The following is a 13,748-nucleotide window of genomic DNA, read 5'->3' as shown; positions in this document are numbered from 1 at the left end:
TGAGCTTAGATTTATTTAGTAGGTAGGGTGTTCTCGGCCTTTCTTGGTAAAGCAGGGTGTAAATCATTCTGAAAATAAAATGAAAACCTGTAAATGTTTTACTCAACAGTCACTGTCTTCAATGGAATTGGTACTGGATTTGAGTACCAAGTTACCACTGGGGGACCGGAGGATGTCGCCTCTTTGGATAATATGCACGCAGACCACTTTGAGCATATCTTTATGTTAGTCAGCTTGTTGTCATGGTAACAGGCTACCTGAGTGGGGGAAATCAGAGTATGAAGAGAAAGATTGATTTGGGCCCACAGTTTGAGTCATTGTTATCTTTGATGTGTTGGCTTCATTGCTTTGGGACTGTGCAGAGGTGGCACATCATGGGTGGGATGCATGACAGGGAGAAACACCCTCTCAGGAAGTAAAGGAAGGAGAATAGGGATGCAGTCCCATAGTCTTCTTTGAGGGCAAGTTCAGGTGACCCATCCCAGGACAGTTTCAGTGATGCTGCAGATGTGGCCCAGTGAAGAGCATTTGCCTAACATGCATTAGGCCGTGGAGTTGTTCCCCGGCACTGCAAAGTAAGAGAAAGCGATATAGTTTTCACTACTTCCCAGTAGTGCTACTCTAGGGACCAATTCTTCAGCAAAAGGGACTCAGAAGACACTCAGTATTCGAACCATAGCATCATTTAGTTGGAACTTCCCAAGAACAGATGCTCTTCCATCTTTTCACCTTCCAGTCAGAGCCCCAAACATCCTTAATTCAAATACTTTATTTTTAAAAGTGTATTGTCTATGGCAAAATAGTAAAAACTGAAGGATTTCCGATATGTATTACCCCACACTACCCCTCCTCCCTCAGTTCGCTGTGAGGACTGCAGGATGTGCATGAGCTGCGTTCTCCCCCAGCCTCCTTTAGGGTTTTCCCTACAGCACTCATTCCATGGGTTGTTTATATAACCATCTCCCTGGATTCAGCTTCTGAGATTGATAACTGCTAATAAAAGGCTGTATTTCCCTTGAAATATATCTAATTGTGCTATTACATTGTATTGTTCTGTTCCCTAGCCATAGAGAACATAGAAAGCACCGTTTCCTCCATGGAGAAATTGAAGGATTTGAAGATATACTTCAAGGGGGCTGAGAGTGCAACTCAGAGACAGAACACTAGCCTTGCATATGTGAGCTCTTAAGTTTAACCCCTAATACCCTCCTCACCAAATAAAAAGGACACACACACACACACACACACACACACACACACACACATATATATATATATATTCTTAATATATGTGTGTGTATACATACATATGAAGAAGTTGTGCTGTAAGATCTCATGAGGTAAAGCTCTCTTTACTTTGAATATTCAGTTGGGTGTTGTGGAGATGAAGAACCTAAGGGTTAAAATGTCTTAGAAAACATTTTATCAATGCAGAAGACAGCCATGTATCTGATGAACCCAAAAGAAGTTGAAATGTTAGAATGCAGCTCTAGAGAGAGGCATGGTTGTAAAGAGCCCTCGAACAGAGATCTTGAGTATTTGGAGGGAAAACAAGAGAGGAGATGAAGCTTGTCCTCAGCACTGAATGATGTCTGAATGGGAGAGACAAAAGGTAGAGAGGGGATGGAGGTTTCAGAGTAGCACAACAGAGCATTTATAAGTGGGCTCCAGGACAGGGCATTTGGGTCATCAGCACTTGCTGGTATTTGAGTTTTGTTATAGGGTGAAAGTAGTTTGAACTAAGAGATCACATAAAACCATCATTATAAACAACATAGCTGAGCCCAAATTGATGGCTTTGATTGGTTAGCATGACGGCAACACTAATGTGCTTGAACAGAATGCTTTCTTCTCTGCATCAACCAGGTGACACCTACACAATAGTGTGGTCTCCATTTGGCTGTTGAGGGAGCCGAGGAACGGACAACATCCGACTAATCATATGAATTACAAGTGAGCAAGCCTGCTCTGGAATTTATATAGACTGAGATCTATTTTGTAGGCTATGTTGTGCACTATAAAAGAACTTGAACTAATCAGTTGTTTGTGTTCTGCCCTGGGTTTGTGTCCTGGCTGTGGTTCACACTAGCTGGCACCTTTACCTTTTTTTAACCGGAATCTATGAGGATACTAATTTACCCCTGGCCAGTCTGGAGTGGAAGTAATCCTGAAGGCCAGAGAGAGTGCTGTTCCCTCCACTCTTCTGGTCCCAAGTCCAGCACAACCTCAAGGTTTTCATCTAGCACTGTACTGTTGGAGTCTGCTGAAGCAAGAGGGTGGAATGAACCTAATGTGTTTGATGTCTCCTGTCAGATCCTCCTCAAATAGAATGAAGATACACCAAGTAATGTTTACCTGGGACATACTTCTCAAGAAAAGGGTTAAATAGATCTTGTGAATGTGTGTGTGTGAGGGGGTGGGGGAGTTATTAATGATCAGGTGTATTCTGTGTGAACTATAGAGTGTTTCCCTACCAGGTTGTTAAAATAATGTGTTTTTGGATCTGAACCATTTCCAGGCATAATTCCGGACATGAGAGACTTGGCAGTATACAAAATAGAGTAGAGGCTCTCAGGAGGTTATTTTGGCACAGGAAGCAGGAGTTTACAATGAGCTGTTGTTATAAGGGCCTAGAAAGATGAGCAGGTGGGTAAGGAGTGTAGATTCAGGTCAGGCAACCTATCTGGGAAGACTCCTGGCAAGGTGACTTCAGCCAAGCTAGAGAAGGAGGAGCCACCTCAGGATCTGTAGAAGAGTGTTCTGGGGAAAGGGAATAACATGGACCAAGGTCCGGAAGGAAGACTGCATGTGTGGATTCCAAAAGTGCGTGGAAGGCCAGAGTGGAGGGGGAGAGGAGTAGGGGTGAAGATAGGGAGATGGAGGGTTTGTTATAGAGTAGTGGGGGTGAGGATAGGGAGGTGGAGGGTTCATTAAAGTGGGTTTTGCAGGAGAAACATTTGGGAGAAGTCATCTTCACAGGTGAGCACAGATGGATTCATGGACTAATCTTCAGAGCGAGAAGGGAAACCCATCAGCAATATGTAAAAGCCCCTAGTGCCAAAGCATGAGTTAGTTGTTCCCTTGAGTCAGAATGCTAAGTAGGAGGACAGAGGAGATGCAGTGAACTGGGCAGTGCCAGGCACTGTGGTCCATTGTCAGCACAAAGGTGACACTAACCACCATTTAAAAAAAACAGATGAGGATTTCTCTCAGTGGGAAAGCATGTTTTTGGCATACACGAGGCTCTGAGTTCAGTCCCCAGCAAGCACTCCCAGACACAAGAACGACACGGGAAACCGTTTCTTTCCATTCCCCAAATTCCAAGAGCTGCAGTTAGGAGAGCTGCTTCACACTGGTGGCTTTCCAATATCCTTTTTACAAAGAATTTTATATTAAGGCCCTTTCAAAGAAGTATTTCAACATTGTTCCACTTTCATTAGTTGGAAAAAGGAGGGGACCTGGTGGAATGGGTGTATATGCGTTTGTGCTCTATGTGAGCATCTGGCTTCTGTGGTACTGAGTCACAAGAGAATTCAAGTATGGACTATAGGCCACTGCTGACATTTCTTAAGAGTGGGGGTCTTAAGAGTGATGGAAACTTTGGGTTTCAATTTTGGCAGTCTCTGGCTATAGAGCACGAATCCAGACAGCTGTCCCCCTCACACACCTTATAGGAGAGTTTGACTCTTTCATGTAATGTCTAGAGAGGGGTGTCTGTCAGATTCAACAGTGAAAGGTCTTTGGAAGTCAGAAGAACTCTCAGTGTGAAAAGCCTCCAGGTTCTTTCCCCAGCTGCCTCTTCACCCAGGTTTTCTGCTTTCCTGACAGAGCGAACAGGAAACTTGTCCTGGAATTTTTCTTTTCTCAGCAACAATTCACTCATGACCAGGAGGCACTGGTATGTCCCATCTGTGCTTGTGCCCAAGACACGGATGACGACAAACAATGGGGTAAGGCTCGAGAATAGTGTGTATCCATGTTGAACCAGAGGCACTATGCATGGAGTGAGTGTGTACCTGGCTACTCTTGGAGCAGAAACTCACTTGAAAGGTGGCTGTCTGGAGCCTTTCCCTGCCCCCGTGGTGATGGTGATCTTTGCCGTTAACTGACGTGATGGAGACGGCGAGAGCAGCTGTTAAAGGCAGGAAGTGTTGAGGAAGCCCGAGATGTTTGCCGTCTGATTCTTTAAAGGAAGAATTTACTAACCCCTGTTTAAAGCATTAAGAAAAGAGGGTGGGGGAAAGAATGAATATCAAAATTAAATTTAGTGGAAAATTGGTTCTTGCTGTAATTTGGATGAAGTGCCCATTAAAGGGCCACATACTGAAGATTTGGTTTGGTTGTCAGTCAGGGGAAGAGTCTAGTGGAAAACAGCTGGGACACTGGGAAATTTTTCTTGATGGGGATTGTAGTCTCTGGTCCTATCCTCTTTCTTCTCTGTGTCCCAGTCACCTTTAGGTAAATAGGTCTCTACCATCACATGGTTCTACCACACGGGCTACCATAGGTATAAAACAACAGGACCAGGGCTTGTGGGTGGAAACACCTTATGAGTCAAATTAACCTTCTCCTTTACCAAGTTGATTGCATTAGGTATTTTGTCCTAGTGCCATGGAAATAACTGATAGTGTCCATGCCCAACAGTGGCCCGTATTTGGCTGTCCCAGGGGATAATTTTATGACTATTGAGAAAATTTTCTGAATAATTTTTGTCATTGGTAGGTTTTGCTGGCCCATCCCTGAAATCAGATGCAATACTATTATGGTAATTTAATTGAACTCTCTCCACAGAACAATGTTAAGTTTAAGCAGAAACATGTCCAAAAATCTAATATGATTCTTATGTCCAGTTTCATCTTCATCTCTGTGGGAAGAACCTACAGATCTATGATGTGTTTTCCTATAAATTAGAGTTCACAGCTTCTGCCTTCTTTCTTTTGGTCTTCCTCATGAACTTGGTTACCATCTGTTTGGATGATGTTTTTGCATATAGTTAAGTTGATTTTGAGAGTCTTGAAGTTCAAGATTACCTCTGTGTCAATTGTTTTCTAGAACATACTTCATTTTCAATGATATGATAAATTTCAATGCCCCAGACTCAAGCATGGTTTAGGAAAGTGGTATATTATGTTCTTATAAACTAAGCCCCATGTTAGCTACAACACAATTACCAATAACCATGCCCTGTGTTCTCTGATTTCAGAAAGTCTTTCTAAGGATTTTACATAAAATTCTTCACTTCATCCTGTGTCTCTCTTAGCAAACAGATTTAGGGTCTGGCAGAGATCACAGGACTGTGGACACACAATGACAGCCCAGTGTCATTGTCCTTCTCAAGAGCTTCCTTAAGCCATCACTGTATTCTGCTTAGCGAGTAGTCTTTTACCTCACTCAGACCAGAAATGAGCAAGAATGAGGGGTTTCCATTTTCCCTGAATACAGAAGCCTTCAGGAACCCACAGTTCCACTTCTACAGCAACTACTGGCATATCCAGTCCCCAGGGTATCAAGTTAGAGCAGAGTTCCCCTGCTTTTGTAGAATAAATGTGAACACTTATCCCTAAATCTCCAGGGAGCCAGCCAGGCCTTCCTGCTGGGCAGCAAGATACCATATAAGAAGAGACCTCCTTGAAGGAAGCTGTACTTTACGGAAATCTCAGACCTGGAAGAATGTCTTCAAATATGAAAAGGAATGTTGTATTGTGTTAATCAATAAAAGGATGTTTGTGAATTGGGTTTGTACAGTTCATGGAAGAAAAGAATTTTTAAACAAATATTTACAAATGCTTCCAAGATATGCAAATTAAAAATGTTTTTTAATTGGGCCTAATGCCCAAATAGTAATGCCTTCTTTAAAATAAGGAAGCCTGTGTGCATGAATAGGATTATGATAAAACTAACTTGATTTAAATCTATATAAGCCTTTTGAAAATGATTTGGCACTATGTATAAGCAACAGATGGCAAGTTGAGGAAGGCATGAGGTATTTGGCCAGAATGTAGCAGGAAATAAACTGGAAGGCTGCATGCTCCCCAGGAGACTCTTTTATTTGTATGCTGACTACACTCTTGCAGGGCAGACCAAGAGCCTACTGTTAGGAAAGTTTGGCCACTGTGCATCCAAAGATAAGGGAACTTTAAAACTCAACAATCCAGGCTGTGTCTTCAGTTTGGTAAGGCAGGAGACTAAGATCTGGAAAAACTGGAAATCACATCCCTAAAATTCAAGTAGAAATTACTGGCTAGACTGGACTCTTCTAAGTTCTAGGCCTCCTGTTTTTCTTTCTAATGTTGAAGAATTAATGGAAAGTTTCAGCAGTCTTGGCAAATGTAGAATTCCAATGGTCCTATATGAATTTTTGATATTAAATCATTACATAGGTGAGCATTAGCTTTCAAATAAGCTCGTAAAATAGATGAGCCCCTTCCTTCATGTGATTTGACTACCTGGTAGAAAGAGTGGGGTAACCTGCATAGTCATAGTAAAGAAAGGGTTGAACTTGAGATGCTCCCATTCTCATATATATATATATATTTAATATAATATATATTTAATATAATTTTATATTTTAACAAGGACTTCCAGTGACTGGAAGTCCTTGTTAAAATCAGTGGGTCCCAAATCCAAAAAAAAAAAAAAAAAAAAAACAGAGACAGGAATGTGGAGGAGAGACCTGTCAGGAGTGGGGGGTTACTTGGGTAGGAGAGAAGAAAGAAAAGAGAAGGAGTGGAAATAAACATAGCATACTACATACATATGGAACTGCCACAGACAATTTTAATCAATAAATTTAAGATGAGTTGGTGAACACTGTAGAAGACAGACGAGATAGGACTGCGGAGCTCAGAATGGAGTATGGAGCTACCAGTAACGGTAGGATCCTTGCCTCCTGTTTAATTTTCTACCAACTCAAGTTTATATTATTACCACATTTGCTCAATATTTCTTACTCTAAGTTTGCTTTCCTGTGGGCTACAGTTTTTATCTTCTTGGGTCTTAGCTGGTCTGAAGCTTCTTGCGCACCGTCCTCCTCACAAGCTCCTCCCTTTCTGGTCCCCTCATTTCTCTTTTCACCCCCCCACACCGGTCTTCACCCATCTTTTCTACATGTACCACATTTCTTTACATCCCTTTCTTTAAGTTGGCATCCATTTTTCAGCCTAAATGCTGTCTACACTTCTCTCCTGAACTCTAGTAGCCTTACTGGACATTATATGGATGCCTGCAGCCTCTCCAAACTTGTTATTTCCAGCGAGAATCTTGAGGGTTTCCCTCTTCGCTGCCATCCCTTCTTCCTCAATCGAATCTCATCCTCAGTATTCTTGTTTACACAGCTGGCAAATAACAAGCATGAGCATCATCCTTAACTTTTTTGGCATCCACTTAGTTACTGATTGTGCCTTCTGATGGCGACTCAGATAGGCCACTGCCCTCATGGCACCACCTGTGTCCAGACCACACACTCCTCCCTTTTGTGAACTACTGAATTACTTGTTCTTTCATTGTCTCCCACTCTTGGGTGTAACTAACTTGTCTTCAGCATCCTGCCTTCCAAGAGCAAAAGCTCCCCTTGTTGGCGGAATTCTTCCCTTGTTACCCAGCTTTTTTGTTAAGCCCTCTGTAGACCCAGATCATATTGGGTTTGTTTGTTTTATTTATTTTTCTGTTCTTAACCCTGCAATGCTGCTTCCTGGAACACATTTCTGTTCTTTCCTTACTGATGCCTCTGTCCTGATCAGAGTTAAGTGGCTGTCCTTCATAGTCTTCGGAATTCCACCTTTCCCGAGCCATAACCTTTCCCTTTGATTTTATCTCCTTGTGTGTGTTTAGGAGTCAATAAATTTTCAGCCCTTAAAAGCAGAGTGCTGGTCAGTGCAACTATGCATTGCGGTTCCTTACTGCTGCAGCTAGGCCTGCAGACACCAAGTGGAACCAGTGTTTCTTAAAGGAAGTGAGCATTCTTCGGAATATTTTCACACCCACATCTCAGTGTGGGTAAAAGCCAAACAATTGGAGAGGGTTTAGAGAAACATGAGCAGTGGGTGGATTAGAAGATTAAATTAGCTGAGTTGTTTTGCACAAGTCGGAGGAAGAAGACGTTAGAATCACTAAAGCTGGTTTACAGTTAGAAGCATTTAATTTCACCCCAGAGAACACAAAGGAAGAGATTTTTATAAAACTATCTTGCATCAGTTTTAATGTCATCCTCCCTTCTAATAAAGAAAGGTTTCTGTGTTGTGAAAATATCTATTTTAATATTTGAGGATGTCATATTGTTACTCTTTTAAAATCATTTTTTCTCTACCAGGAAACAACTTTACATAATTCTTTCTTGTTTTACTCAATGAGCTCAATAAATGATATTTAACTAGAGTTTATTTCTAAAAATGATGGTACTAGTTTTTGAATTTTAATCTGTATTTTAAAGACAAATATATACTGAAAAGATAAAGTAGTAGACAGTAACAAAATCTATGGGGATAAAACATGTTAGCTATTTTGTAGACAAAATAAAACAATCTGGAAATTTATACAGAAGTCACCATTTGACATGATACTGCTCTAGATGGCTTTAACTCTTCTCAGATACGCTCTTTCCAAAGCTGGGGAGAGCCCCCAGCCTGTGGTAGATTTTACAGTAAAGGACGTAGATTGCAGAGTGCATCTGAGGCCAACTCTCCAAAATGAATGCACCATGTTGAAGCCATGGCAGAGAGGGCCAAGTGTCGGATTTTAGGTGAGGGCCACCCAGACTCCACACATTGTGTAATGGTTCTTAAAAAGCAAGGTTAAGACATTTTTTTCACAAGTACAATTTTGAACTAGTTTGACCACTGAAAATATCGTCATTTGAAGCCCATTATTCTCTCCAAAATACAGAAGTGTTTGCTTAGAATGCCTTAAAGAGAGGGTACAGATGCCTTGCCAGTCTGCCCTTACAATGAAAGAATGAATGTTAAGGCTGACTTAGAGGACAATTGACTACGTATTAACTATAGGTGTTTGTCTGTATACATTTATACATGTGATTGTTCTTCCTCCTCTTTGTCCCTGTCCTCACAGTGAGTAGTCCCCTTTGTGCTTTCATGTCACATGCTTTTGTCTGAGTTTTCCATATGACAGAGAGCATGCAACAATTTCTCGTTCAAAGTCTAGATTAGTTCATGACTTGATAATCTCCAGATTCATTCATTTTCCTGAAAAATGACATAATTTGCTTCTTTATGTTTGAGCCTAACATTTCTTTGAAATGAGTTAGCTCAAAAAAAAAAATGAACCCTAGCAACTAAACAGGTGGGCTTTCTGATGAAAACAAATAAGTAACTGGCTTAGATTTTTATCATGGTGATTTCTGGGTGTGAGAGTGCCATGGCCAGTTCATCTAAGGATATTTACCATTTTGCTTGTGTTAGAAGAGAACATTCAAGTCCTTCCCCTGAGGTCTGGGAGTCTGCTGAGTTGTTGAGGTTTAATAAGAAGGGCAGAGCAGGTGGAAGAGATTGGGAATGGAAAGGACCTGTGAAGGTCTGCTGCCGTGAACCCTCCACACAGCTGCAGAGCAGCAGCTTAGAAGCAAAGGTGATACCCATGTTTGATCTCAGAAGACCTGATGGCTATAGAGTTAGGACTGAGAATATAATAGAGTAGGGATGGAGGATGAGGTGGAGATAGGATGGAGGGTGTGTTAATAAAGGCTGCCAGGCTTTCAATTGCCCTTCATAGTTTCTGTCTGGTAATGTCTGAGCAGCAAGATCACAGCGAAGAAGACTTGTTCATAATAAATAGAGATCTACATCGTTATCTAGTAAAGGAATGTGGCTGAGGGCCTTGTGGGTCGAGCCATCCAGGGCCATCTGAAACTTGGGTAGAGTAGGGAATATCTGATGGGACTAGGGAACAGAATAAGAGGTGAGAGTAAATGGCTTTTGTTCATTCTGGACACAGGATAAAAAGCTTCCTCAGAGTCCAGAACTGTTCGACTCTTCCTTCCAGCCTTTTTGGAGTTTTTCTTTATTTTGTGGTTTCTATGTAATTTTTCCAGTGGTTTCTTTGAGTTTGCCAGATGAGTAATTGTAATGTTATGCCTGGTGTTAGATGTTTGCTTCAAAGAGATTAAGACACAAGAAGAACCCAGGTGGGTGCTAGACCAAGGTGGGCTTTGTCTAAAAGTCTGCCCCCTTATCAAGTCACACTCTTACTCTCACATGAAATGAAGAAGAAAATGGTAATTTTAAATTTTTGGGAAAAAAAAATCAATCCTGTGACTCAGATTTCCCTGCCCTGGGGCTGGTTGTCTTTTCATCTCTCTCCATGAACCAGAATCCTGTTTGTAACTGGGGGAGTCATTGCTGAAACAAATGTCAGGCTCCCCTGGTGGCCAGGGGCCATTTATGGAATTAGAGAAGTGGTACAGAACATTGAGAAAGAGCAGTGGAGACCATTGGGAAAAGGAGAGTGGAAACCAAGGCAGAAGGAGCGGAGGAGACCATTGGGAAGGGAGAGTAGAGACCAGGGGGGAAGGAGCAGTGAAGACCATTGGGGAAGGAGAAGTAGAGACCCCTGGGGAAGGAACACCAGCTCATTACAGGGACCCAGGAAAATAGAGGCAATGCAATATGGCCTGCTGTCTCACACCCTTAGTTAAAGATAAGTGGTTCTTGACCACACTGTACTTTCAAAACAAGTCTTGGGTTCTCATATCCCCTGAGCTATTTACTATTGCAAGTAGAATGTAATGTGGGACTTTAGCTAAACAGAATGTGCTTTACTCTTTACGCTTCCTGTGAATTAAAACAGGGCTGTTCTTGGCACCATGGAGGTGGGACTTGAACGTCCTCTTTCTGTTCTTACAGAGTACAGTACGATCCACAGCCCTTCAACACCCATTAAAGATTCGGATTCTGATCGACTGCGTAGAGGGTCAGATGGGAAGTCACGTGGCCGAGGCAGGAGAAACAATAACCCCTCACCTCCCCCGGATTCTGATCTTGAGGTATGTCATTGTCCATACTCAAATAAGGAGCGAGGTTACACATAGCTCATTAATGGGTCAACAGAATCAGCCTGTGACCATTAACAAACAGCCCAACACTTTGGTCATTGCTTGTTGTTCATATTAACACAGTGAAACAATTTTTCTCTCTTTCTTATTACCTGCTTATCATCCCTAGTTTTCCTAGTCTATATAACAATTTGCTAGTGGCTATTTCTGCTGTTACTCTGCAATACAAGGGCTGGAACGCAAAACCTCAAACAACCTGCATAAGTGCTATACCATTGAGTGTCTTCCTGGCTGTATGTAATTGTTTATTCCTTTATATTTTTCATAGTGTCTATACAATACAACATCTCTTTCTTTCTCAAGAAATAGAGTAGCCAGATGTGGGCCCATTATACCAGTATTCTCAGAACATGGTAGAGGTAGAAGAATCAAAAGTTCAAAGCCATTCCTGGCTCATGGTGAATCTGAGGCCGGCCTAGGCTATGTGGCACTCTGTCTCACAGAGAATAAAACACAAGCCTAAACAAACTTTGCAGTTTTGCTTGCACAAAACTGTACCATACAACTGTGTATATCTCCCATTTCAATTCAGTGCCATCCTAAAAAAACTTAGGAAGTTCCACTTTGAAACTAAAGACACATCTGTGTACATTGAGAAAGGGAAGTCTGGAATGTTCTAAACTGAAAGGGTAATCAGCTACTGAGACATGTTTTGGTGCAGTTCAAAAGCAAGAGGATTAAGCAGGAACCGACAGGGTGGCAGATTACATTGCCTTGAAGCCATTGCAATTAAGTTTCTAACTTTTTGCCAAAGTAAAAATATGATGGTGGAAAACTTGATTATTTTGGCTGAAAAGATGAACGTTTTCCAGCAGTGTCTATGTACATGAATGTGTGCTGGCGTGAGGAGGAACAGAAGGAGGGAAGCAAGCTGGGGAGATGTGTAGTATCTCAAAGAACTGTTTGAAATGAACTCCAAATCCAGTTCAAAATACCCGTCCCCAGTTTCTAAGGGTATGTGTGAGGTACCTGCTTCATTTTGGAAACTGAAAACACCCGATGAAAATATATAGTCACCCTTCTGTGTCCACAGGGGACAGGCTCAAGGACTCTCTTGCTGATACCCAAGTCCACAGGTGCAAGTCCCCCATATTGCAACAAGCTGTTCATGCATGCCCTGAGCAGTCTCCCTGCTGTTGCTCATACGTTTTGAGAGCTGAAGCCGAGGCCTGATACATGCTGGACCAGCTCTCCAGCCCTCTACCACCGAGCAGTATCTCAAGTTTCCCAGTAGTTTCAACCATGTCTAGACTGCTTAGAATACCAATAAAATGTAAATTCAATATAGACGGCTTTATCTTGGACCATTTACAGAATACCAAGTATAAGCATGTTCAGTTTAGACACAGTTCTCTTTTCCAAGTATCTCCTTTGCTGGATGCAGAACTCATATATGCTGAGAGTCAGGCACACAACCTGTCCTTCTGACAACTGCCTAGCCACTGACATAAGGTGAATGAACTAGGTAAAGCTTCAACTTATGTGTGAAATGTTTAATATTTAACTCAATTGGAGTAACCGTAAGAGTTCATTTTAATAATACTTCTCATCTTCTGAGGTAAGGTCTCCTTTTGAATGGCTTTCGATTTCGGAGCCTTCCCTCAAAATTTATAAGCAGACTAGTTTCAACTCATTGTTCATCTCCTGGGAACTGAGTGGAGCTATTACTACAGGATAGAAAAGGCATGCGTTCTATCACTCTGTATGTTTATACTGACTTTATGAAAATGCTTGTCCTCTTGTGTCTCATTTGAGATGAGACCTGAAAAGCTAGGTGATACCCTTAAGAAGAGCTGTGTTTGGAAAAAGCTTAAGTTCTGATTTTTCTTTGTTATGTTATTTAAAAATGACAATGCCATGTCAAAATGAACTGACAGCCGTTCCCAAGCAGAGCGAAGGTGCACTGACTCAGTTCTTCCCTTTAGAGAGTGTTCATCTGGGACTTGGATGAGACGATCATTGTTTTCCATTCCTTGCTCACGGGCTCCTACGCCAACCGATACGGGAGGGTGAGTACGGCAAGCGCCAGCTTTGGGTTGCAGGAGTGCAAATGTGCTAGCATTTACTTGTTAACTTTTTTCCAGTGGGCGGCGTTTACATTTAAGATGCAAAAAGTAGCATGATTTATCAGTGTGGCCAAATACACACAAAAGACAAAACGCATAAGTTGCGGGGGGAAAGAACGATTCTTTTTAGGTCATAAAAAGAAGACATATTTCATTCAGTTCATGCATATTTCAGATTTCTCCAGGGAGAAAAGTGATGGGATGATTTTGAGAACATGTAACAGGATAAGAACTTTTGGTTGTGCTTTTTCTGCTGGCCTGTCCTTTATTCTTAAAACATTGAGTGGGGCAAGTGTTGCTTGCTGTTGTCTGCAATGATTAGCAGGGTTGGTATTTTGCTTTTAAAACATCTACTACGGATACTTTGATGTGAGCTTTTGCTGTTGGGGCTAAATTAATGTAAATAGTATGTGATGGTAAGCTCCGGAATAACAGTAGTACTAATACACATGTATTACAGTTGTTCAGTGCACATAGGATGCTATTTCTTTTGCTAAGTTGGTAAAGAATATCACAGATTACCTCCTATTAGTGAACTGGTTCTTGAGTTTCCTAAAACCTTAGAAATTGTTTGCAGTATGTTGTTTGTTGGTTTTAAAAGACTTTGCCCATGCAAAACC

General features: G+C 41.6%; 1 protein-coding gene across 9 annotated transcripts in view; it reads left to right on the top strand.

Moving 5' to 3' along the window:
• Eya1 (EYA transcriptional coactivator and phosphatase 1) overlaps positions 1-13,748 on the top strand; it is a 144,502-nt gene that overhangs the window by 66,473 nt on the left and 64,281 nt on the right. For all 9 annotated transcript variants that reach the window (XM_041667493.1, XM_041667492.1, XM_041667491.1 and 6 more), the window contains 2 exons: positions 10,854-10,993; positions 12,988-13,071. In XM_041667493.1, coding sequence (XP_041523427.1) covers positions 10,854-10,993; positions 12,988-13,071 — 224 coding nt within the window. The remainder of the gene's footprint in view (positions 1-10,853; positions 10,994-12,987; positions 13,072-13,748) is intronic.

Source organism: Microtus oregoni, unplaced genomic scaffold (assembly GCF_018167655.1).
Source record: "Microtus oregoni isolate MIOR12 unplaced genomic scaffold, Mior012 000017F_ref0000208, whole genome shotgun sequence".
Lineage (NCBI taxonomy): Eukaryota > Metazoa > Chordata > Mammalia > Rodentia > Cricetidae > Microtus > Microtus oregoni.
Note: the sequence above shows the minus strand (reverse complement) of the source record. Positions and strands in the feature narration are given on the sequence as shown.